At 47.1% G+C, this 25,065-nt stretch overlaps 1 protein-coding gene across 3 annotated transcripts in view; it reads left to right on the forward strand.

Moving 5' to 3' along the window:
• LOC119179323 (uncharacterized) overlaps nucleotides 1-25,065 on the forward strand; it is a 62,746-nt gene that overhangs the window by 13,297 nt on the left and 24,384 nt on the right. For all 3 annotated transcript variants that reach the window (XM_075868866.1, XM_075868867.1, XM_075868868.1), the window contains exons 10-14: nucleotides 1,735-1,890; nucleotides 12,968-13,050; nucleotides 13,704-13,779; nucleotides 18,618-18,722; nucleotides 24,050-24,458. In XM_075868866.1, coding sequence (XP_075724981.1) covers nucleotides 1,735-1,890; nucleotides 12,968-13,050; nucleotides 13,704-13,779; nucleotides 18,618-18,722; nucleotides 24,050-24,458 — 829 coding nt within the window. The remainder of the gene's footprint in view (nucleotides 1-1,734; nucleotides 1,891-12,967; nucleotides 13,051-13,703; nucleotides 13,780-18,617; nucleotides 18,723-24,049; nucleotides 24,459-25,065) is intronic.

Consider the following 25,065-nt stretch of genomic DNA (forward strand, 5'->3'; position numbering starts at 1 on the left):
GTTCATTTAAAACGGCAGGCTGCTCATTCGCCGAGGCCCATGGCATAAGTTGCATGAGGCGCTGGCTCCAAGGCTTTGTCGTTCTCGCAATCCGATTCCTCCAAATCGCTCTCGCCACGTACTTCATTCACAATGCCCCAATCCGTACACAGTTCCGCAGTGTCGTCATCATCATCGGCCGTAATTAAATCATCGCAACAGATGTCCTACCCGTTCTCCCAGGTCGGAGTCAACGACGCGCTGCCACAAATCGCCGCCGCAGTAGTCCTGTTCGGAAGCTTCATGCTCGGCATCGGGCTCGACGATCGACGAAGTCGACTTCGCGAAAATAGTTTCGCGCACATGTAGCCGTCACCAGCACCCACGAAATATTCACCACCTCCACAACTGAATACCGAGACGCCCGAAGCGGCAAGTTGGCTGCCAGGTCGTCAACAGCTATGAGCCAGCGCTCCGCAGCGCGGCACCTAACACACAGCTTACCCTCAAGCCAAGCGGTCACAGTTCCGACGTGTTTTTATTTTATTTTTTTTGAGCGGCAGGAAAAAGCGTGCTAGTCCTCCCGTCGGCCATCATGACCACACATGCACACCAAGAGCGAGCAAAACGCGCACACGCGTGTAACAGCTCTGGGCACGTTTCCAGTCGGAAAACCAAACTAATTTAAGCCAGCGTGGCGGGTGTTGCGGTGGAGATGGGCGAAGGGGTTGTGATCAAGAGAGGAGAGCAGACTTGCGAGAGAAGGGCAAGGAGTTGCGATAAAACACGGAGGAATGAAAGATTCCTTCCTCCGTGCGATAAAGAGAGGGGAGAATGCGGCGGGAGGGCGACCTTAAAAATCAAAACACACGGGAAGGTGGGTAGCTTGCTTGAAAGGTCGGCGAAACTCGCACGTAGAAAAACTTAGAGTGCCAGCACGTGCAGAAGTCAAAGCATGGCCGCCTCGTTCGGTGCGCGCGGCGGCATTCGAAGAATCGGCGGCCGTGATCAAGAAATCGTTTTGTTGCGCCGGCAGGTTTGCGTGGCCTCGCGAACTGTGATAATTCGCGATTCGTTTCGCGCAAATTAACAGCCGTTTTTGCGCTCCCTAGTGGGAAGTGAGCGAGAACAAGTCCTAAACATGAAAAAAAAATCGCAAATTATCAGAGTCGGTGGGGAAGCATACGTGCGTGCACTAGACGCAGACTATCGGATACAGTCGGTGGTCGACGATGTTGGCATATGGTCTGGTCACTCCAGACCGGTGACGCCAACGACAGTACCAGCAATCAAAAACAGGGTACGTGGCGACCGGTCTTCGAAAGATCGGCGACAGTGTGAAAACACGGGCCTCGTCTGGTGATGCGGGGTGCTCAGAGTAGCTGGGGGACAAAGGACGGAGGGGTGCGTAACAAAAAGCGGTTGTGGAGAGCAGCAACTAGAGGGGCGCGGAGGCAGAATCGGCGGTTAACAATAGGAATGTATGGGCACCTCGCCGATGCCTGATTGGTGGTCGAAATCGGTTTCCCGGGAAGTCGGCAGACCGCTGATTCTGTTCGCTGTAACCGATCAGCGGTGCTCGAAGACATTCGTTGTAAGTGCGATTTTGTGCCATTGAACCAATGTATATTTTGACAGTCACGCCGACATTGTTTGTTTTAAGCGAAAGTTCGTCTTAAGTGGGGCCGTTATATGTGGGCTCGACTGTATGTGAAAGATTTTTTAGTTTGAAGTCAGCAGATTCATGCATCGCAGATCGAGTCTTCCCTGGAGTCCCTGTTCCAGCTCATTGCCGAGGCCAAGCGAGCGCTGGACCTGATCATAAGCCGAATGACCAACGACAAGATGACTACAGAACCGTATGTCGCCGACCTGCCCGTTGGCGAGCTGCTTAACCGGAACCTCAGAAACGTGAGTGTACCTAAATCTAAGGGTGTGCAGAAGCTCCTGAAGAAGAATTGTTCAAGTAGCAACGTATTCGTATATTTATGTTCATTCCTGCATATTAGTACAGTCAAAGCCTGATATATCGAACTTAAAGGGGATCGCGAAATAGGTAGGTATCATATTGATAATTTGAAAACAAAATATGCATATTTAAGGTCTAAATAAAGCATTTCAGGCTTGTAAATCGTTACAAGCGCTAACATAACTATTCCCTCACAGTGTAATGAAGAACAATGTGTGGACTGCAAGTTACCGCACTTTATTTTCATGAAATTAGTCCTCAAACTTGTCTTACTTCTTGCGCGCCATCATGTTGCAATCGTCTTCAGTATCATTGAGGCTTTCCAAATCAGCTAATTCAGCTCCTTCAACCACAACAGCGTTGATTGATGCAGAACGCCGATGCAAGCTTTGTAGCATGACCAAAGGTTGGCAGTCGGCAGCAGTGAAGGCGTGGGCATATTCATAAACGCACTGGTGCACTCTTGCAGCACCAGCAACGGCAGCCACGATCTCTACGTCAATGCACTCACAAACAGCTACGCCATCTTGTGCACCGATGAAGTTGCTCACTGTCCTAGATGGTGCCCGCAAACGCTGACAAGTCGTACAATTCGCTGAGGCACCATACGTCATCGTCAGCCGTCATGATGCACTCGAAGTCGTCACCTGGCCCGCAAGGAAAGTTTACGACGGTGCTTTACCTGACATTGCTCCAAGCGCCAGTCATAATTTTTATCGCTACGTGCGGGTCAAGGTTCTGTTCAACTACCGAATGAGGATTTATCAGGAATGAGGTGACAAGTACAGAAGTCCACAAGGTGTCGTATGGTCGACGTATGGTAGGCATGTTTGCAATATCGATTTTACTTGTGGCTGTGTAGCTGGCAGCCGCTGCTTTCAGCTGCTTTGATGGGAAAAACTAGAAAAAAAGAGCGTGGCCTCCGCCACATGCGCTTTAGAACTAAAAAACATAATATATGTCACAAAGTTGTACATTTCGAAGACCATGATTTTCAGGCTCACATGTCATTGTGCGTTAACAAAAAAGAAAAGGAATGTGAACATAGCAACGAGATCGCAGAGTCACTTCACATTCTCATTTTGGTATCCTCGGCAATCAGTATTTTGAAAAACACTATGCCGGCTCATTAAAACCTGCAGATCGCACATCAAACATACCAGAGCACTCGCAAGCGCTGTGCAACAGACTAGATCAGTGTGATGGAATAATACTGCCTTTTTGTCACCTGTGCATCAAAAGGGATCGGAACTTGTATGAACATGGCGGAACGTTTGATATAGCAGATGTCCCGCTGTGCGGGAGCTCAACATACAGGGCACGGTTCCATACTTTTGCATGGAGTATCTAAGGGGGTTTTTCAACTGTTCGATATAGCCAATAGTTCGATATATTCGAGTTTGATATATTTGGGATCGACTGTATTTGATTGTGGTTCATGGTCTGTGTTTAAATGGGAGCTGTGGAGGGCCGCTTGTAATTGTGATGAATTGTGTGCGTTTGCAACTGTAATGTCCAATGTTAGCATCTCTGAAACTAAAAGCGCACACAATAATGCAGTGAGTTTTTAAATGGAAAAATATGTTAAATAGGAGCGTATTTGAAGATACGTGCCTAATCCTTTTGCCTCCCCTTTTTTTACCATTAAACTTGCATAATTTCTAACCGCTGATAGTTTATAATGTTTCAAATGAAGGGTCGAATGCGAAATTATTAGGATGTGCATACAAAATTCCTAATAGATGTGAAAAATTTTAACGTGGGAAGTCTGTATTTCTCCTACCTTAGTGAAGGTTCACAGAGAATTTTGGTTTAATATAATAAAAATACTGGAATTTAGGCAACGTAATTGCAATTCATAATTGCAATAAACTCAAACTCAATTCTCGTAATTCGAAAAAAAAAACTTGGGCAAAATTTTATGCAGATTTTGAAAAAGAAGGGGCACATTACAAAGTAATATTATGGCGATATATGCGTTTTAAGAAAAACGAATTTTAAAGTTAAAATTGAATGTTGTTTTTTGAAAGTAGGTGCAATGAAATTTGCTCACAAAAAAGTGCAATCCTTCTTGCAGCGGCCACTGCTACTGTGAGGAGTTTCGCTCAGGCATTTCGCTCACAGACAAGGCCATGAAATGCTTGCCAAACTTTGTCCACTCCATCCGGCAGAGCCTTGTGCCCACTGAAAGCTAGGTCGAAATTCGACAGGACTTATCGCAGTAGCGTTGAGAGACATACATAACAGTGCCACTGCCGCTGTGGCTCTTGTGGCCGTGTTTGGGCCACGTACCGTCGTACATACCGGCAGTGTCGTCCCCGCTAACTTCCCTCGCAAAGAGCTTGCTCAGTCTTGCAAGATTGGCGCACATGGCATCCATTTCTGCCTCATGGAATTTTCGGCTGATGGCTGTGTGACTTACAATGCGTTGGTTTTGCAAGCAAGGAACTGTCGCAAATCGGACCGCCTGCTCATCGTCCATTCCTACAGAGTGCGCTGCCACAACAGCGTTCACGTCGACAGCGTAGCTATCACACAAGCTATGGCTTTCTTCATCCTTAATGGAGATACACACACGAGAAAGGCGTTGTTCAGCTGCGCTTCTCCACGAGACACAGACCCTGCAAGTAGGCTTCACGGCACACACAGGTGCGCAGCGGCTATTGGCGGTTCCTCGATCCATACTGCTTGATTTAAAAGCCAGTTGCAGTTCTCTAAAAATGCAGCAATTGTGTGCTTCTTTTAATCAGTTCTCACGCTGCAGCAGCGCGGAAAACCGGTGTTATTTCAAAAGCGAGGCTTGGCGCTTTGCTTCATCTGATCGACAGTGGCGAGGGGCGGCGCACTATCAGCGGCAAGTTGCTCAAAGACTGCACACTTTCAGCCTTTCAACAGCCACCTCGTGCTATTTAGATGCAATTTTAAAAGCATTTCCAGTGAATTCACCACACATATTTATTTGTTGTTTTTTTTCAGAACAGTAGAGGTATTAATCTAAAAAAAAAACAGGTGAAAACAAAACATCGGTAATTTTTTTGATAAACTCTCGTTCTTCAACCCCCATCTCCCCTTAAAGGACTGTCTACCGCTCGGAAAAATTTTTCTGATTGTGGTGCAAATGAAAAGATCGTTCATCGCATCAGTGGCAACCAGCATGCTTTTGGGCCAGAAATAAAGAATTATAATTTTTACTTGATGTTGAAAGTCAATAAAAAGTGACCACTCGCATCACCCAACAGGGAAGGTGGTCAATCTTCACAATCTATTGGTAGGACCAGAAATCCTCCCCGGTAAACTAATTTTGCTTAAAAACAAAAAACGTTTAACTTTACATTGTATTTTATGCACTTGAGGCAGCTTTAGGTTGCGCCAAAGACCAATTTTCGCCTTTTTTTTTTCTTGCCTGCTCAAATAGGCGTCCAGTGGCACTGCCAGCAGTGTGTTCGCTTGCCTGCATGCCTACCTGCAAACGGCGGAGAAACACGACTATGGCGTCCGCCATCACTCATGAGAACAAAAAAGTGTGTGTGCCTGAAACGAACACCAAGATATTTTATTATTAAGCAAACTTGATGAAGCTTGCAAAAACTGCACACAGTTTCAGTTTTTTACTTTCACCGGCACCGACCAGTGTTGTGGGCATTCATCCCATCGATGGAAGGAGACTGTGATGCAGGGTTCTTGTTGCTGATTTGTTTTTCTCCCGGGCTGAGCCTCAGAGAGTTTTTCTAATAAGGACAAAGCCGTTCGGTTTCCAAGAAACACACAAAAAGTTTAATTGAAAAGTAAAAAGGCAAAGATTCCTCACAAAACAAAACACTTAATAAACAGTTGACTGGACATGACGAAACACATCTGTAAACACCCAACAAAAACGTTCAAAGTCAGTAACTAAACCAAACGTTCGAAAGGGGCTGAGTGATGGGAGTAGCGCAAGATATCTGTTCGGTCTCACCCACACGCTGAATTCCGCCGACGATGAGCAAACCGGAACGCGGTGATTCCGGCTTCAGGACGCGGGCAGGACGGGGATGAAGGAACGCTGGCTGCTGACGACACGTCGAGAAACCAGGCCGGAACGTGGTGGCTCTGGCTTTAGGAGTGTGGACCCGTCTGTGACGAGAGAACGCAGGCTGGTGGTGACGCGTCAGAGAACCAGGGTCGACCTAGTCAAGCAGCTGGGCGCACAGCTCGGGCCCGGAGCCCGACGGCTGTAGCTCGCCTGCCGGAACCAAAGTCCGCAGGCCCTGGAAAGGAGTTCAGGACCGGATGGCCACGGTCCTTTGGAGCGGGAACACGACGGCAGGAGGCCCCGGCCGGTTGAAGACCTGCAGGCTCGGGTCCTACGCCCGACGGCCCATCTTCAGCGCCCGGTCCGGTGACGACCTTCCGCTTGCCCCGTCTTCTTCGAACTCTCCTTGCTCTGGTCTGCTCAGGCTCCTGCTTCCGCTCTGGCCCACTTGTCTCGTTCTCATTGGAGATACTGCTGTCTCGTGGTGTCAAGCCATTGGGCCTTGAAATCTCCGTGTTCGCTGCCCATTGGATGTTTTACCTTTTGTTTACTTCACGTCCTGCCACGCATCCTCGTGCTCGACGCTCTTTAACGTCGTCATTCTTGTTTAAGCAGCCCCGCACGTGCACTCTGGTATTTCTCCTTTTGTTTTTTTGTTTTTTTCCGTGACGCGCACTTTTCGAAGGCGCGCACTTTGAACGCGCACCACACATCACATACGCCCCCCTTTCATTCAAGTTTTTTTTTTTTTTTTAGAAAAAAAAAACTGCCGATGAGTGCGCGTTCTGCACTACGTCACAATTACACCACATATTTGCACCACGCAGTCCAACACATCACCGGGCTACAGTTCGCTACATCGTCCAAATGTCCACACTTAAACTTTAGATTCACCCAATTGCATTTAAAAGTTCTGAAACCCGGAATAAACCTTTTTACTACAAAATCGACTATGGACAAAGCTACTTGTGTCCGCATCTAAAAGTCGAAGTCCAGAAAGAGCTACCGGTTTTCTAACCCTACACTCAGGTTATCGCGTCCCAAACCAGACGCACTGCCCTTCTCGCACGTTTCGAAAGTAACTGTGGCAAACATGCTTTTATGCACTTTCGCTGAAACGCGTGTCTGCGCCCCCGCCGGCCACATGAACGCTTACCGGTCACAGAGGAACAGGGCGCGGTCTCGAGCCGTCGGCGTCGACACGAAACGCACTGAGACATGAATGTCCAAATGCCACAATCTCTCACACAAATGCTTTCTTTTAGTTCACCATCTAATGAACACAAGCTCGGGGTGCCCTCAGCAAGCCCAAACGCTCCGACAAGCGTGTGAGGTTCCTGGATTCTTGAGAAGGGATGCCGTTGTGCTCGGTCATTATACAGCTCATCTTGAGTGGACTTAATTATAGGTTCAAAACCAATCACGTTCTCAGGTTCAAGACCCTGTCTGGCATTCTCCATACCTACTATCGAGCCCACCTCCGATTCGATACTGTTTATTTTGAAGAGTGCTTCAGCACTCCCATCGTGTTTTCTCGGACAAATAGCAGTTACGCTATCCTGTGAACTAGAATCCCCTCTCTCTCTGAGTGAGATATACGTATGGTCTAGGACCATTGACGTGGTGCCTGCTGCTACCTCTGTCGGTACAAAACAATCAGTGGCCACTATATCAGAGCCTTCATGGCATTCGCTGCCATCTTCCCAATGACGTTCTAGCGCTCCTTCCATGGAGCTATTGAGAGGTAGCCCTACCCCTTCCCGAAATGTGCTCGGCCTCTGAGACGTTCTGATACACACCTCATTCTGAATGGAGCGTCTTTGTTCCCTGCTATCGAAGCTTTGCTCCACAACATTTTCCACAGCTTCTAGGTCGCCCATATCCAGGCGCTCTTCTTCATAGGTGCTTGGCCTCTCAGAGGTCCCCAAGCAGCTAACGGAAGTAATATGTTCCCAGCCAGAGAAGCTTTCCGTCGCTTCAACAAACTCCTCATGACTCCTGCCTTCTTGGCTGTCCACCTCTCTGCCTTCCTCTATCTGAGCTTCTCGCTCCGAAGTAAGGCTGTCGCGAGGCTCGAGGCCAACCTTGCAGGAATCGACTTCCCTCCAGCAAACGCTGCTATCGGAGCAAACATTCACCGCTTGCTCGACCTTCTGCATCGCCAGCTGCCCCCTTTTCGCCATCGCAAGCTCGAGTCGCCGCTCGAAGTCCACCCTCTCTAATTGGAGCTGCTGCTTCAGTATGCGTGTCTGACGCTCTAGCAACACTTTATTTTCACGCGTTACGCGCTCTAGCTCCTCCTTCTTAGCTCTAAGCACCAATTCAAGCTTTTCCTTCGCCGCCTTTCGTTCTGCAGCCCGTTGCTCACGCTCCCTCTCCATCCGCTCCTCGTACCATACTCTAAACTCCGCTCCCGTCAGTCCCATTTTATCCGCCAACTCAATTAACTCCCACGTGTTCGTCATCGTGTTAACCGCGTCAAAAAATCTACTGGAAAAACAAACGACTTTGTCCTGTCGCGGACGCCAGTTTGTGATGCATGGTTCTTTGTTGCTGATTTGTTTTTCTCCCGGGCTGAGCCTCAGAGAGTTTTTCTAATAAGGACAAAGCCGTTCGGTTTCCAAGAAACACACAAAAAGTTTAATTGAAAAGTAAAAAGGCAAAGATTCCTCACAAAACAAAACACTTAATAAACAGTTGACTGGACATGACGAAACACATCTGTAAACACCCAACAAAAACGTTCAAAGTCAGTAACTAAACCAAACGTTCGAAAGGGGCTGAGTGATGGGAGTAGCGCAAGATATCTGTTCGGTCTCACCCACACGCTGAATTCCGCCGACGATGAGCAAACCGGAACGCGGTGATTCCGGCTTCAGGACGCGGGCAGGACGGGGATGAAGGAACGCTGGCTGCTGACGACACGTCGAGAAACCAGGCCGGAACGTGGTGGCTCTGGCTTTAGGAGTGTGGACCCGTCTGTGACGAGAGAACGCAGGCTGGTGGTGACGCGTCAGAGAACCAGGGTCGACCTAGTCAAGCAGCTGGGCGCACAGCTCGGGCCCGGAGCCCGACGGCTGTAGCTCGCCTGCCGGAACCAAAGTCCGCAGGCCCTGGAAAGGAGTTCAGGACCGGATGGCCACGGTCCTTTGGAGCGGGAACACGACGGCAGGAGGCCCCGGCCGGTTGAAGACCTGCAGGCTCGGGTCCTACGCCCGACGGCCCATCTTCAGCGCCCGGTCCGGTGACGACCTTCCGCTTGCCCCGTCTTCTTCGAACTCTCCTTGCTCTGGTCTGCTCAGGCTCCTGCTTCCGCTCTGGCCCACTTGTCTCGTTCTCATTGGAGATACTGCTGTCTCGTGGTGTCAAGCCATTGGGCCTTGAAATCTCCGTGTTCGCTGCCCATTGGATGTTTTACCTTTTGTTTACTTCACGTCCTGCCACGCATCCTCGTGCTCGACGCTCTTTAACGTCGTCATTCTTGTTTAAGCAGCCCCGCACGTGCACTCTGGTATTTCTCCTTTTGTTTTTTTGTTTTTTTCCGTGACGCGCACTTTTCGAAGGCGCGCACTTTGAACGCGCACCACACATCACAGAGACATAACACAGACAGAAAAATTCTGTTTTAAAAATTTCTACGCACTTTCCAAAGAAACTGCTGCAAGGTTACACACTTCACATGGTACGCTTTTTATTGCGACACAAAACAGGAGAGCAACGAAGGACGGTAGACAGTCCCTTTAATATTAAGCTCAGGAGGTCGACTTGTAACCGTGCCGACTTGTAAGTTCATGATGATAGTGTTCAACGTAAGGGTCCCTGATACTAAATGTGCACATAAGTAGTGCTGCAAGTTTCTGAAGAGAAAAAAAATAAATTATTCATAAGGTGACATATTTGAATATGTGCTCTGAATCTTGTATTCTGCTGTTGTTATGTGGTTCAAGGATCAGTTTTTCATTGGTAGCTAAGGATAGCGGCTCGTAATCACTATGAGACGAGTGCACTTGTGACCTTAGTGTCATCGAGTTGTCAAGGAAAGGTCTCGAAATGAGGCTTGTGCAAATGGTGAATTTTTGGTTCGAAGCGAACTGTGATTTTGATCGAATAAATTCGAATCAAGTTTGAATGGTATATATGTATGACATATAAAAAAGGGGAATATTTATTATGACCCAACTAACCTGCACAATATTTCTTTTGAGTGCAAAATAACAAAAACAAAAACGCCGACCAAGGTGAAATACACAAAACTTAAAAAGACGTTTCGGCTCCCCACACGGGAGCCTTGTTCACAGTGACCGCAAATGGCGTAGTGCGCTCTTCTTACGCATATTTCAACACGTGTTGCAGACATCGCGCGTACACAGGGGGGAGTGTCCCAATATTTCTGTTCAACGTATGCGCAGTCGTTTGAATGGCCAGAGATTCCATGTGCAATCGTGGTAGCACTATGTTTGTCCCCGACCAGACGGGATTCCGTCGGACTCTTGACAATATTTCTTTTAAATTGAAATGAGGGCTCTATGCAAATGCCTTTTTTTTTTGTTCAAAGCAAGTCGAAACAACCTTGAGCAGTAGTTTGGGTAGGTGAGTCATAACCTGTAAGATACCTCACGTTTCAAAATTTATTATACTTAGAGCATATAAGCTGTCAGAATAAGCTTATTAAAATGAAGAATTGATTTTAGCATGACATGTTCTTTAAAAGGGGCTCTGCAACACTTCTTCTTGTAGCCATGGAGCCAGTAAACATTCTTATTGCCTCACAAATTTACCGCAGCTGTCACACCTGTCCCGTTTATTAGGGAGGCGATCGCCGGGCTAATTCCAAGAGCCGAAGTATCGGCCCCCCGAACCGCACCACGAAAGCGTGGACAATTTAGGAGTGGTCCTTATTGGTGCGCCAGCGGACGCCGGCTGTGGCCCAAAGAACAAGACAGAGCCGAGAGTTGATAAACAAACAAAATTATATTCTCATTAACTGCAGATCAAAAACAATACACACGTATGCACACTCCACAATAGTTACATACAATACGTCACCAAACAGACAATGTACTACACAGTACAATCAACCACACTTGAAACAACGGACACAGACAACAATACGCACTACAATGCAGTCGCATGCATTGAACAACCAAGACACTTAAAGACTAAAGAGATATAAAACCTATTCAGTCCAAAGTCCTTGGAACAAAAGTCTGAATGATACTCTTCCGAGAATCACTCACTCAAAGTCCAGCGTTGTTGTCGTTCCGTAGTTCTCGAAGTTTCTCTTCCAGGAAACCTCGCGTCCTCAAATGGCCACTCTTCAAACTTCAACTTCTTCGCCGGAAATCCGTCGGCTTCACACACGCAGCTGTTGCCCGCGTCTTCGCTCGATAGCGGTAAACCCACGCTCTTGCCTGTAGCTCGAGCCGTCCCTACGGACCAAAAACTTCGCCGACTACACGGCGGACTCTCTACGCACTCTGGCGCTCACTTCCGTCTCCTCCTGTTCTGTCACTACGGGCAGAACCTTCGCCGACTACACGGCGGAATTCCTACGCGCTCCGGCGCTAACTTCCGTCTCCTCCTGATTTCTCGTCTCGGCCGCTCGGTTAAATACCTTGCGCGCGACATTCCAGATGTTTCTTGTCGTTTCGTCGGCGCGATGCGCAGCGAAGGCTGGGGAGAGGCGAGACGGTTTGTCTGCCCTCCGCGTCGGATGACTCAGCTCGGTCTGACCCCGCCCCGTTCGTTCTGGAAAAAACGCGGGCTTGCTCGGCCGCCGCTGTGGGGTGAGGAGGTTCATCGCTTCGCCGCTTCCGAGAGGAGAGGCGTCGCGCGCCCGGGGAGCCCTGGATGCTTGTTTTTTCTTCTTTTTTTTTTCTTTTTGACCTCGCGGCGTTTCTTCGGCCCGTTGTCGCAAGAATTTGGCGGCGCGCTCATTTTTAGCGCTCGTTCTGTGACAGCAGCAAAGTTTCTAGAATCAGTCCAGTACGAGCGTAGTTTCAAAAATTTATCGCACGCTGCAATTGCATTCTCGCTTCTCGCCCGGACGAAATAGGTGGAAGCTAAGCAGGGAGGAATGGCACAATAAATGAAAATACGTCACACACACCTCGGAACCTTGACCTTTTTTTTTTTTTTTTCAAATACGTGGTTTTTTACACAAGTACTCTAGGACAAGCGGTAACCTCCCGTGGCGGCCCCGGTAACGACGAGGGCGCCATGCTCAAAATCAGCGAACGGCTGTGACCAGAGCTGTATATTCCTTCTTGGCTGTGACAAGCGATTTTTGAACTTGTAGCGTCATTTGCCGAGGGAAGAAAGCAATTTCGAGCTTCGAAAATTTATTGTGAATTGCAGACCGCGTGCTGCACTATAACATTTGTCTCGCGTGTTCTCGGTAGCCTCGACTACCGATCGGCAGCGTTTCCTGACCATGTTCAGTAAGTGTTGCAGGGCCCCTTTAAGTTTGAAGGGGTTCTTTGCGGCAAAACGAATTTCCCCTGAATGAGTGCTTTCACGGCTTAGCATTCTTACATTGCAGTGAAACCACCTTTACAGGCAGTTACATGCGGTTTAATATACATTTATTCGTTCATTGCGAATACTTCGAAAATATTCAATAATTTAAATTCGAATCGAAGCGAATTTGAATAAGCAACTATTCGTTCAAATATTCGAAGCATTCGAATATTCGCACAAGCCTACTCGAAATATAATCTATTGAAAAATGCTAGCTGACGCTCTCATGGGATGTTCGTGTTACACAGCCTCGGGAATATTTCCGCCAAAGAAGATAAAAATAACCACACTTAAGACTGAGGAAATCTCCGTACCTTTAGTGGTGTCACTTGTATCTGCAGACGAAGACCCATAGGTGTTATGATTAGATTTCAAGATGTGACTGATGCACTCCTAAATGCAAAATGTTTTTTTTTTCAATTTCATTTTGTTAATTGTAAATATAGTCTTTTTCTGCTAATTTTTCTTTCATCTTTTCTCCCGTGCAGTCCCTAAACGTACGAGAGTTGGTGAAGTTGCGGAGCTTCTACGAAAAGGTTTTCATGACTTTCATCACTCTCATGCGGAAAAAGTGAGTGTGTCTTACGAGTTCTTGCGCGGCGTGTTTCCAAATGACTTTTAGGGCGGTACTCTCGAGCGATTGCCCCCAGGGACACGATCGCGTTTATCGGATTTCTAGCTACTTGGCCACTGAATGTGCCACAAACTGTGGTGTTCGTGCCGTGCCGCGTGTGCCATCAGCAGCAAACTTCAGTTCGCCTCTTGCCCAGCCACGTGAAGTTTTGCGACATTGCTCGGAAATGTCGCCCACTAAGGGTTGCCTCACGAATCTGTTTCTGCAAAATTTTCTCGAATTCGCCAAGACCAAATGAAGTTATGGGGCTTTGTTGCACACTTGAAGGGCTTCCTATATTCTTTTGTCAGATGAGCGTAACAAAAGGTACAAGGGGAGGAGGGATGACCAGAGGGAGAAAAGATATGCCACGTGGGCTTTGTGACCTTGAGTACGCATCATAAAATTTGATCGCCCTCCCTCCCCTGTGCAATTCCAGTGGGCCTAGTGTTACTACTACGTGATCTTAGCCAGCTGTAGAGTGTACCCTGTGGCACGTAGCGCATCAGGTCCAAATGTCTTACTCGGCTCTCCCAAGCCACCTTCGTTGTGGCCTGAAAACATCTCTTAATCTAGCCATTCGTTCATTCACTACTTTGTTTTCTTTTCAGGGAAAGCTTCTGTGACATGGGAGGCGGCAGCAAGATTAGATCTGTGGCGAAAAACTTGGAACAATTCATCGATGAGGTGGGAGTCCGTCTTCACCATCCTTTGTATCGCTTATGAACTTGCCTAGTAACTCGCGCCCTTGCTCCTCGGTAAAACGCTCTTTTTAAGATCAATTGTAAGCGTGTGTCTATGTCCTGCATTAGTTTATGCCCGAGATCTCTGGTTAGCGAACATTCGTTTTGCTTGTCCAAAAAATAAAAGAAAAAAAAAACTAGAACACTATACTGTGACACTATTTGGCCAACGGTGAAAGCTGGGGAAGTCCATAATCACACACACTACACAGCGCGGCAAATTTGCCTACTCTAATTACAGTCTACGCCCATTACATTCATTTTGCTAAACAACCAGATTGCGACAGCAATATTTGTGTGTGCACATACGCAGGCACATGTGCACTCACGTACACACACTAACACACGCACACAGACTATCACTTTCCAAGTAGTTTGTGTGCCTTTGCCCTCGGGCTGCTACCCTTATTGTAAACACCTCAAATTTTCTTTCCCAAACAATGCTGCTTTTTTGTCTTGAATCAAAGATGCCGACGCCACCGACACTAGAATTTCACCGAAACGAGCTCTTTATTGCTGTCGCATTGAAATCTGACCGCTCTCCAGACCAACGTTTGCTGCTGTCAGAGCATTCATATGACAGAAACACTGTTAGCAAGTGAAGAGCATATAAAATTAGGAAATCAGTTTCGCTACAGCAGAGTCACAGTGTTTTTATTTATTGACATCTATGTACATGTGTATATCAAGTGTAATAAATAAACAAGGCTCCGCAGCAGTAGCACGCGGACCGCAGTCGCTCCCCAGTGAGCGCCATCCGTCGCATCAAACGGAAACAGCTCAGCCGGCGAACACAATATGGATGTGGTGCCAGGCACAGTGTCATCACCTAACGCATTCTTGTACCGCGGTCCAGACATTACACGCAAGTTCGCACCCGAGCACAGTCACTGGTTGCACAAACACACAAAAAAAAATGGACGAAGCGAGCCACTTGTAAACATCACTGGATTAGCTTGGCTCGCCCGTGCCAAAGATCCGTTTGATACCAACAATGTTGCCAAAGAACTTAAACTTGAATTAAGACTGTTCTAGCCGATAGTCCACTATAGCAGGGTTCACTGTGAGCGGAGTGGATGTCATTTAAGGGAGAAGGTGGGGATCGAAGGCGAAATTCTGTAGTTTTCGTTGTACAGCAATGAAATTTGGCATAATTATTGCAAATTGCGTTGAATAATAAATGACAAAGTTTCATTTAGCTATCTCTAGTAGTTTTGGAATTATGAATTTTTTATGCATCACTGTACTACCCAACTTACCCAAAGCCTGGTATGACAACAAAATATGGTATAAGCCCATAGTTTCTCTTATATACCAGCCATTGGGATGGTTGATGTTGTGACATTCTGCAAAAATTTTTATGACTTAGTTTCTGTTGTACAAAGAACATTTTATACACCTTTCTAAGTGCAGTCGTTATCACAATGTGAAATTAGCTGACGAGTAATAACAATGAGACAGTAATTAACAAATATGGAAACTTCACGACACAGGAAATTCATTGAGGAACACAGTGCATCAAAATCAAAACCACATCAAAATCCGTCGAACCATAGTCATGCAAACATCGTGGCAAGTAGGACAGTCGGGTCAAAACACAATTCTCAGAAAACTGGCATAAAGTTGAATAGTCAGTAAAATCCCATCAAAATGCCCCGGGACTGTAATATCTTGTGTTGTTGCTTGCGAGGGGCTTCTTACGTCTCTGCTGTGTCATTTTTTCTGCACTGCATTTTTTTCTTTTTCTTTGTTTGTCCTTTTCTTGAGCTCTTTGAAGGGCGAGGCTGGCATGTTTGATGCCCACAGACTTGCACATTTCAGTGTAGGCTCGCAAATTGCCGAAATTGTACCGTGCAACTGCTTTATGTACAGCAGTTTCCACTGCGAACAACGAAGTATGCTTATCCTTTGAAGTGAGTGACGAGATCACTGAATGTAAGCTTTCCGCTGCATTCTGCGTTTTGTTGCCTTTGCATCGCTCCAGCAGTTGTTGGTCAGAGAGACGTTGGTATACCAGCAACAGAGCCTCCGCTACACATTTTGACAGGCTATACTTGTGAGGTGGTGCTGGCTCCATTTTGGCCTGTGCTGAACGATGTTTGCACCAGCTATCAGGGCCAGGTGGGCTGAGCTCATGGCGAGGCTCATGGTCGGTGGATGTGACATGGTAAAAAGTGGCCATCACGGCCCTTTGCATGTCACTGACGCTTGCGTGTTTTCGGAAGGCTAACCCGTAGTAGCTGGTCAGTTTTTTAATCAGCTCCTGTGTCGGTCCACCCCTCCCACCCAATGGCTCCCCTTTCTTTGCTCGTGCCACCATTGTGCAAAGAGCGGTGCCCATTCTCTTCTGCACATGGTTAATTAACACAGTCTTCTTTGGTCAGTGGCATAAAGCCGTACACCTCATCTTTGCACAAAGCAAGATAGGTTCGGCTGTCACCATCGCATATAATGTTGGTGTAGCGGAGGCCATACGTGCTGACAGAGCGCCTGAAAAGTGTTGGAGTAGCCTCCACTTCCATCTGTGTGGAGCCAACATCAGTATTTTTCTGACATTGATGCTTCTCAGCCGAACTGATGAAGTTGGGGTCACTCTCTGCTGGTTTTTGACAACACCCAAGGCAGAAGTTGGAGAGGACTGTGCAATCCAGCACAAGCCCCGTATAAAATTCAATAATGCAGCCCAGCACGATGTGCGAGCTGTGGCCACTTGTAAGTCACGTGCCATCATACACAACTGTGATGTTGTTTCGGCTTGATGGCTGCATCTTGCTGTACACGTCTTTTATTGCATGCACGGCATCTGCAAAGATGTTTTGTGCAGCTTCCTCTGCGCCTGGTTTGAATGTTGTTTTTAGGTGTTTTTGATAGGTTTTGTAGTGAATGCCCCTATGCGAGACATTCATTGTAGCCCAGAAGTCATTCAGGGCAGTGGGTCCTTTTCCAGTGGACTTTATTGCTTGCATGGCTCTTAGGTTGACTTCAAAAGCCCTTTGTTAGGATTTTCTGCTGGATGATCAAGGAGAATGAACAGGGCCACAGGAAGCACACAAAAGCACCAGTTTTACTGCCAGGCCCAGTTTTGTCCCATGCTGCACTGACAATGTCTCCTGACAACATTTTGGGCAGAGTGCAGGCCCTATTAGAGAATTCATAGCGGAAACTTGAACTAGGGTCAACTCATCATCTTTTGGCGCCATTGTTTGCTCCGTCTGCTGCGGGAACCCGAACTTGCGCTCCATTGCCGACACCTCGCAAAGCGCATCGCGGACACTGCTGGCTTGCTTATCGGCGGCTTCCAAGGACACGAAACGAGGTTCCAAATGTAATTGAACGGTACGCTTACGCTGAGAAAAACGATCGCCGACATCCTGGACAGCAGGCACCACGTCGTCGTCCGCCGAAGCGAGATCGAAACTTCTCTCGCGTTCACACCGCACCGCGACGCCGCGGCTACTTGATGGCCCCGGGTCATAGGCCTCACTGCCGACCACCAACTCATCATCATTCCGAAGGGCTGGCACAATGTTGTCATCTGCCGCCACGGAAACGAGACATCTGTCGCGCTGGAACCCTGCTGCGATGTCGCGGCTAGTCAACGGCTCCGCGTAATAGGCCTCACTGCCGAGCAGCGGCATCGAGCAGGTGTCGGTTTCTGACGACGCATGGCTTAGTGGCGACGCGGTCCTCGGTTCGTCTGAATCAATCACTGTTGACTGCTTCGTTTTCCAACAGGGGGCTTGCGTTTACACTTCTCGTACGTGTACTTTGTCCGGTACCTGGTTTTGTGCTTCCGGCCCGCGTGACGATCCATTGCGTGCGCTACATAAGAGTATTAGCGGCCGTACCGCAGTAGCAGATTCGGAAACTATTGTGGGCCAGCGTGTGCACAGCAGGCGTGCGCAAAACAGACGACCAGCGCAAGCGAGCGTGTCCCAGCAGCCACTCACAGAGCGCGCTCAGTACCACATGACAGAAGCGACCAATCAGTGCGCGTCCAAAGTGTCGCGGACGCCTTCGCATTTTTTTCAATTTGTGCGTTTATCTTCGTTCGTACACACGTGGTTTCACCGAGAGAAGTACGGCTGTGAAACAAACTTTCCAGTGACACCCAACTTTCCGCGAGCGTCGGCGAAGGCACGGGGTTATCGCGCTCGAAAATGGACCATTTTCGCGCAGATTTCAGCTAGCCATTGCGATCCGCGGTCAGAAAACATTTTTTAAGCTTGTTTTGGGATTGTTTTCGGCGGAAATATTTTTAGATATGATAGAAATGGTCATGCATAATCTAAATCTGCCCTTATCCGAAATTCGTTTTTTGCAAGAATTTTGCAATTTGATCCCCGCATCTCCCCTTAAAATACATGGTAACCAAACAAACCTACGGATGTTGTCTATCGTAAACGGAAGTCTGTTGTTGCTGGATCTGTTGTAACGGGCGTCGACTGTAATACGTGTTTGGCGTGGTGTACAGGGATAATAAACGAGCACTGATTGGAAATCTTTAGGTGTCTTTTAATCTAAATGTGATGACAAACAATGCTGATAATAAGGAATAAAGTAAAGATTGGTTGTTTACTAGGCTAGTTGTTCATTGCAGCTTGTGTAACAGCGGCTTAAACTGGAGAAGGATGAGGACACAGATAGAACGTAAGGAGCACCGGGCATTCTTTGCACTCCCTCTCTGTCGTCGTCCTTTCTATGTTTTGTGCGCTGCTACTCTCGTCGAATACAGACGGTCTGTTACCGCCAGAATACATCGCACGTCTGGACAACTCGCAGATTCCCATGCTGTTGCTTCGGATCGAGGAACTGCGGTCGGCCGTGCTTGAGAAGCAGAGCTGCAAGGAGTGGAAGTTTCTCTTCAAGTTGGGAACGTCCAAAGTGGTGAGTTTCGAACGCTCACTGCTTGTTTTCGTGTAGCAAAATTTGTTTGTGTCTTGACGGAGGAAAAAATTCAAGGCAGCTTCACACTGGTGTCAGGCTTGAAGGAGCAGCTTGTTTCTCTTTATTTTTCCCTCTTCTCTCTCTCTTTGTTTTTCGCTATCTCTTTTCTGTCTCTCTTTCTTTCTACTTCTTTCATTTGCTCTCTGTTGGCTTATTTCCTGCATTTTCTGTCTTTCTTCCTCTTCCTTTCCTGTCTTCCTCTCTCAAGTTCTCACTTTTTCTTTTTCTCTCTTTTTCTCTTTTGTTCACTCTGTATCTTTTTGTATTTCCTTTTCTTTCTGCGTGCCAGGCACATGTGTTTGGGGATGTAGCAAAAGACCAAGAAAGGGCGTGCCGTGTGAGGTATTGTATTGCATGCGCTAGGCTCGCTTGTGCCGGGTGGTCGTTAGTTAACGCACAGTAACATCATTGCTAGACGCAGTTATTTGTCCACACCACTAGCAAGCTTAAACAGCTCCATTGTTAAAAGAAAAAAAAATGTGCAGTACAGAAAAGGAAACGTCTGATCCAGTAGCGTGCACCTCTACTTGTTTGATCTTCATGGTGAAAACAGCGCGAAAAACGCGGGACAAAGAACGGCTTAAGACAGGCGCTGAAAAACGTGCTGATGTATGTTCCAAACAAACCACCACAAAATATCTCATGCTTTTGTCTGAGAGGTGAAGCGCACAGATAAGGATACAGTGAAAGTTCGTTTATTCATATTTCGCATGACCAAAAAAAAAGGTGTCCAAATAATTGGAAGTGCTGACTCATTGAGAGCATCTTGTCTCTTGCATCAATATTCTATTATTTTTTTACATAATTATTCAAGTAACTTTCTTCTTTTGCATAAGATTTGTGTATAGAAGGCACACTTTTCATCATCCTGCTAGTACATCTCTCACATGCAACTGCAGCTCTTTGTTTTAATTAATTCGAGACATGCTTTGCACCTCTTCCTTTTAATGTCCTGTCTTGTACTTGTTTCTCGTATTCTTGTGTTTTTTGCACTTTGAGGTGTAATGATGAGCAGCCGGTGCAGATGAAACTGCAGTTGCTGTCGGCGCAATAATCGATGGCAGACGTGAGAGAATAGGAGTATAGGGGTCAATGAAGGATAAGTTAGCGGAATACTGACTAACTCGAGCCAATTTGTTGGTAATCACGTGATCTCATTAGAGTAGGAAAATTTTCTGGAATGAGGACTCTGTGAATATAACACTGCACAGACGCTTGGTAGCGTTATCCTTCGATTTGAAAGCACTCGAACACATATCTTGTACCTGCACAGCATATGCAAGTGAATGGCAGGGACTGGCATCCTTTTTCGAGCGATTTAATGGTAGGTCATTGAGTTTGTGGCAAGTTGTTAGTAGAACTGTGCGAATCCGAATATTGTAGTGTGAGTGTGAATACAAAATTTTTTAATATCTCTTGATTATAATATCTTTGAGATATACAGTAAAACCTCGCTAATTCGAACTCTGATAATTCGAAATTTAGATTAATTCGAAGAACTTCTACGGTCCCATGTTTCTCATTGCAAATTTTGCCGTATTATTTTAACAGCCCGCGGGGTTTCATTCGGATAATTTGTAATTCCCGCTGGTAGCAACGGACGTGAAACAGCCTTCCGGCGATGCTTATCTTGGAGGTCATAATAGTTTGAGTTCCGGAAACGGGTTAAAATGCAATTTTCGTTTTGTGTTTTCCACGTGCGCGTTTTTCCACATTTTATCGTTTTTCGTGCATTCCATTTTGTGTTTTTCACGTAGCTTGCATGCTTCCGACCATTAGTCGTGTTTACTTCGCCTCCTACGCCTGCTTGTGTCGCGCGCGAAGTCCTGACCGCTTTTTAGACACACGATGCCGAAATACAAGATGCTGACGCTGCGGGAGAAGGTGTCCCTGATCGAGGAGGCTGAGAAGTCAGCGTGCACGAAGACCCAACTTGCCGAAAAGCACAAAATGCCCTTGTCGATGCTCTCGACCATTTTTGAAGAACAAAGAAAAGTTGCTTGAGGCATATGGGAAAGAACATTTGTCAAAATGATCAAGGATTCGCTTCCCAACATACTTGGACGTTGAGGTCACTTTGATGAAATGGCTGCAGCACGGAAACGCAGCTCATCTTCCCGTGAACGGCACCATCCTTCGAGAGAAGGCCGATGACCTGGCACTGCGCCTTGGCCATGAAGGTTTCAAGTGCAGTAATGGTTGGTTCGCCCGATTTAAAGAGCGAAATAACTTTACATACTTGACCGTGTGCGGGGAAAGCGGCAGCGCCAACACGGACGTCGTTGACGACTGGCAGATGCGTACGCTGGCACTGCTGCTTCAGGAGTTTGGCGAGGACGATGTCTACAACTTGGACGAGACAGCCTTCTTCTACGAGATGCTTCCCACGAAAACATTTGCTGCCAAGGACACTACTGTCTCTGGGAGAAAGTAGCCCAAGGAGAGAATATCTATTTTGTTCGGTGCGAACATGTCTGGAAGTGACAAGCTTCCACTGCTCGTAATTGGCCGATCGAGTAAGCCTAGGTGCTTTAAGAACGTGCGCCTTCCTCCGAGGGATGTTGTCACATGCAGGCATTAAAAGAAGGCCTAGATGACGGCGGCGATATTTGATGAATACGTGCTGTTCCTCGACTGGAAGTTTGCGGCCAAAGGCCAGGAAGTGCTCTTTGTTATTGATAATTGCCCGGCCCACGAGGACATCAGAAACCTCGAAGCCGTCAAGACCGTCTTCCTCTCGGAAAGTACTACGGCCATATCACAGCCGATGGATCAAGGGGTGATCCTGCAAACGAGGAAGATTTACCGCCACCACCTATTGAAGCGGTTCTGCTTTGCTACGACAATGAGAAGCAATACCACATCAATCTGCTTGGTGCTATTTGTGTAACTGCCTTTGCCTGGAAGAAGTTGGAGCCAAAGGTGATCAAGCGCTGTTTTGAACACGCCAGGTTCTGCAAACAAGGTGGCGAAGATCTTGATGAAGATTGCAGCTTGTCCAGCCTAGACGACGAGGGAGACTCTTATGTGCACCCGGATCACTGACTCCGGCGATGGCGAGGGACTAGGCTTCGTGGAGTATTCCAGTGTTGAGGCGGGTGTACAAACGTCATACGCTGATGTGAACGAGGACGTCACCGACAGTGGGCAAGTCGGCGATAAGGGTGACAATAACAAGCCCACCTGCGCGCCCGCTTTGGCCTCAGTTGTTGATGCCGTGAACATCTTCAGCAGCTTTGTCGAGTGCAGCGGTGGTGACAGTGAAATGCTGAGTATTGCGAGCAGGTTTGAGAACATGGCACTTGGGGCAGGGAACTACCGCAATAAGCAATCCGTATCACCGATTATTTCAAATAACCTCATTCTTGCAAAAAAAAAGAATGTGGTTTTAACTTGTAGTGCTTGTTTGCTTTTTTTCTTCATTTTGGTCAATTTGGAAATTTCCTTAATTTGAAGAATTCTCGCGGTCCGGCGGGCTTCGAATTATCGAGGTTTTACTGTACTTTGTTGCGCAATTGCAAAAAAAAGTTGGAGAGTATTTCTAAGCATATTCTTATGAGATAACAACATGAAACTGTTCCTTCTCATAAGGTGGACGAAGCATTGAGGGGGTAATATTTCCTAGTTGTCATATCAAGAAAGAGGCAATGAAGAGGCTGAATTCTATTTATGTACATCATTTGATGCAACCAAAGTGTTGCCTACAGTACTTTACACGTGAAAGTTAAAGATTATGTTTTGTCAGCCTCGTCTTTTTCAACTTCTGTAGAAGCCGAACTGGTGTGAAAAACTAGGTTGTGTCTTCGAGTTGGGAGTTCCAAATCTGCCTCGGAGGTGGCAACATACAAGAACATTTGAAATTTTGGATGCTAAAAATTTTCGTCGTCCGACTTTTCGGACTTCCTGCCCAAATTTCAGGTTGAAAACGGCCCTCTGACACAGCTGATATCTCTATGTTGGAACCAGTGATTTCTTGAGCCAATAAATTTGTGACCTTAGAGGAACTTGGAAAGCAGCTTTGCCGCAATACAGGAGTGTGATGAGGTGAAACATTTGAAAAAAAAAAATTTGGAGACATTTTTAATTGGACGTGGACGGTCTTTGGAAAGTTCGCCTAAAGTAATGTGCAACAGTCTCGGCAGAAAACGGCACTTTCAGATAGGTGGAGAGGCGCTGGAAGTTGTAAAGGAATATGTCCAGGTAATAACCGCTGAGCCAAACCATGAAAGTGAAATAAGTAGAAGAATAAGGATGGGGTGGATCACATTCGGCAAGCATTCTCAAATTATGAATGGTAATCTACCACTAATCCTCAAGAGGAAGATATGTGACAGCTGCACCTTGCCGGTATTTGCCTATGTAGCAGAAATCTGGAGGCTTGCTAAGAGGGTTCAGCTAAGGTTGAGGACGACGCAGCGAGCGATGGAAACGAAGATGATAGATGTAACCTTAACAGACAAGAAGAGAGCAGAGTGAGTCAGGGAACAAATCGGGGTTAAAGATATCACAGTTGAAATCAAGAAGAAGAAATGGACATGGGTTGTATAACTGCTGGTTATTAGGGTAACCAAATGGATTCCCAGAGAAGGCAAATGCACGAGTGGAACAGAGAATGTTAGGTGGGCCGATGAGATTAAAAAGTTTGCAGGTCTAACGTGGGAGCAGAGAGAACAAGACGGTTTGATTGGCGGAAACCATGGGAGAGGCCTTTGCCCTGCAGTGAGTGTAGTCAGGCTGATGATGATGATGGGCTTTGGAAATTTCGACCGTAGCAGAGCTTCGAAGGCAGCTTTGCCGCGATACGAAAATGTGATAAGACGAAGCACACAAAAAAATTTAAAGGGGTCATTTTCAATCGGATGTTGACTGCATTTGTCTTTGGTAAGTTACAATGGTTCGAAGGCTAAAAATTGCAGTACGAATCAAGTCGAACAGCAAGCACTTTTTGAATATTCGTACATCCCAAGTTGTTAGCCTCATGCCACCAGTGCGATTGTGGCCATAAGAGTGGTCACAGACTTTCCACAAGCCTCTGGACTGGTTCCACAGTTATGGCATTGAACCAACTTGACAAGACTGTGCATACTCATCTCCCTCATCATCGCCATTCGTCACTTTTTCTCCGTTCCCCTCCTTCGGTATTGTGCAGCAGGCAAGAGCGTACAATTACTCGAGCTCACTTCTCTGCCTCTCTGTAAATATTCAACTTTCCCTCTCTGACTCGTATGGTCACTGTTGTGATGAATGTTAAAAAAAAAAAACTGCAGGCATGGGTACTGAACAAACTGGTAAGCCACCGCGAGACGCTTCATCTGGTGATGACGCGTCTCTGCGACCTGGTGGCGCGAGACCAGTTCACTGCGGCACTCGTCGAGCTGGGAATAGTCGTGCCGACTGGAGAGGTGCACCAGAATGGTGTCACCGGAGACGAAGATGACCACGTCGTCAACGGCTCACCCGCCGGCACGATGACGGAGGTCGGGGGCGTCGTCTGTGGCGAAAACGCCGCCGGACTTGCCGCAGCCTCCGCCGAGCCCGATCGACCGCAGAGCGAGCCGATTGAGTCCCTGTGCCAGCCGCCGCCTGCCAGGAACAGCCGGTTGGCCGAGGACAGCTTGCGGCTTTTCCTGGACGGCAAGGACACAGACATGTCCTTTGAAATCGTTTCAGCACCGGGTGAGACTGTTTTCATTGGAGCCTGGATGCTCCCAATGCAAAAATTACGAATTTTCTGTTATAGCAAAGTAATTAAACAATAACCTTTTCATTGTCGCATGCTACAAAATTATGCGTATTACAATTTTTTACATAAAGAAGTCATTTTCGTGTGATATTTGACTTTGTTATGTGGTTTGGACTATATTTATAACTAAGCAATCAGTATCAGTTGCTGTGCACTTAATAGAGGGGCTGCGGCACAGCCACTGAACCATTTGCAGCTTTCAGTTAAGAATAGTACATGGTCCATTGGGCGTGCAGATACGTCAAAAATGTACTGTGGATGAATATTTCAGTGCAAAATGCGCACAAGAAGTCGCCAGCCGTAAACTCTGCCCACCGCCTGTGACTGTCATTTTGCCTTGGCGTGTATGACGTGATGGGCCGCATGGAGAAGAGCCAACGTCTACTATAAAGTGTCGTTTGCTGCAAATAGGTCAACTTGAATGCTAAGCAGTTAGTAAAGCTAAACTAGCTTGACTGCACGTGCAGCTGATCACAGCAAAATCTTTTGCTGGAATGCAGATGCTCGCAAGCAAGCAGCTTGTTACACTATCGATGACAA

Source organism: Rhipicephalus microplus, chromosome 7 (genome assembly GCF_043290135.1).
Source record: "Rhipicephalus microplus isolate Deutch F79 chromosome 7, USDA_Rmic, whole genome shotgun sequence".
In the NCBI taxonomy this organism is placed as follows: domain Eukaryota; kingdom Metazoa; phylum Arthropoda; class Arachnida; order Ixodida; family Ixodidae; genus Rhipicephalus; species Rhipicephalus microplus.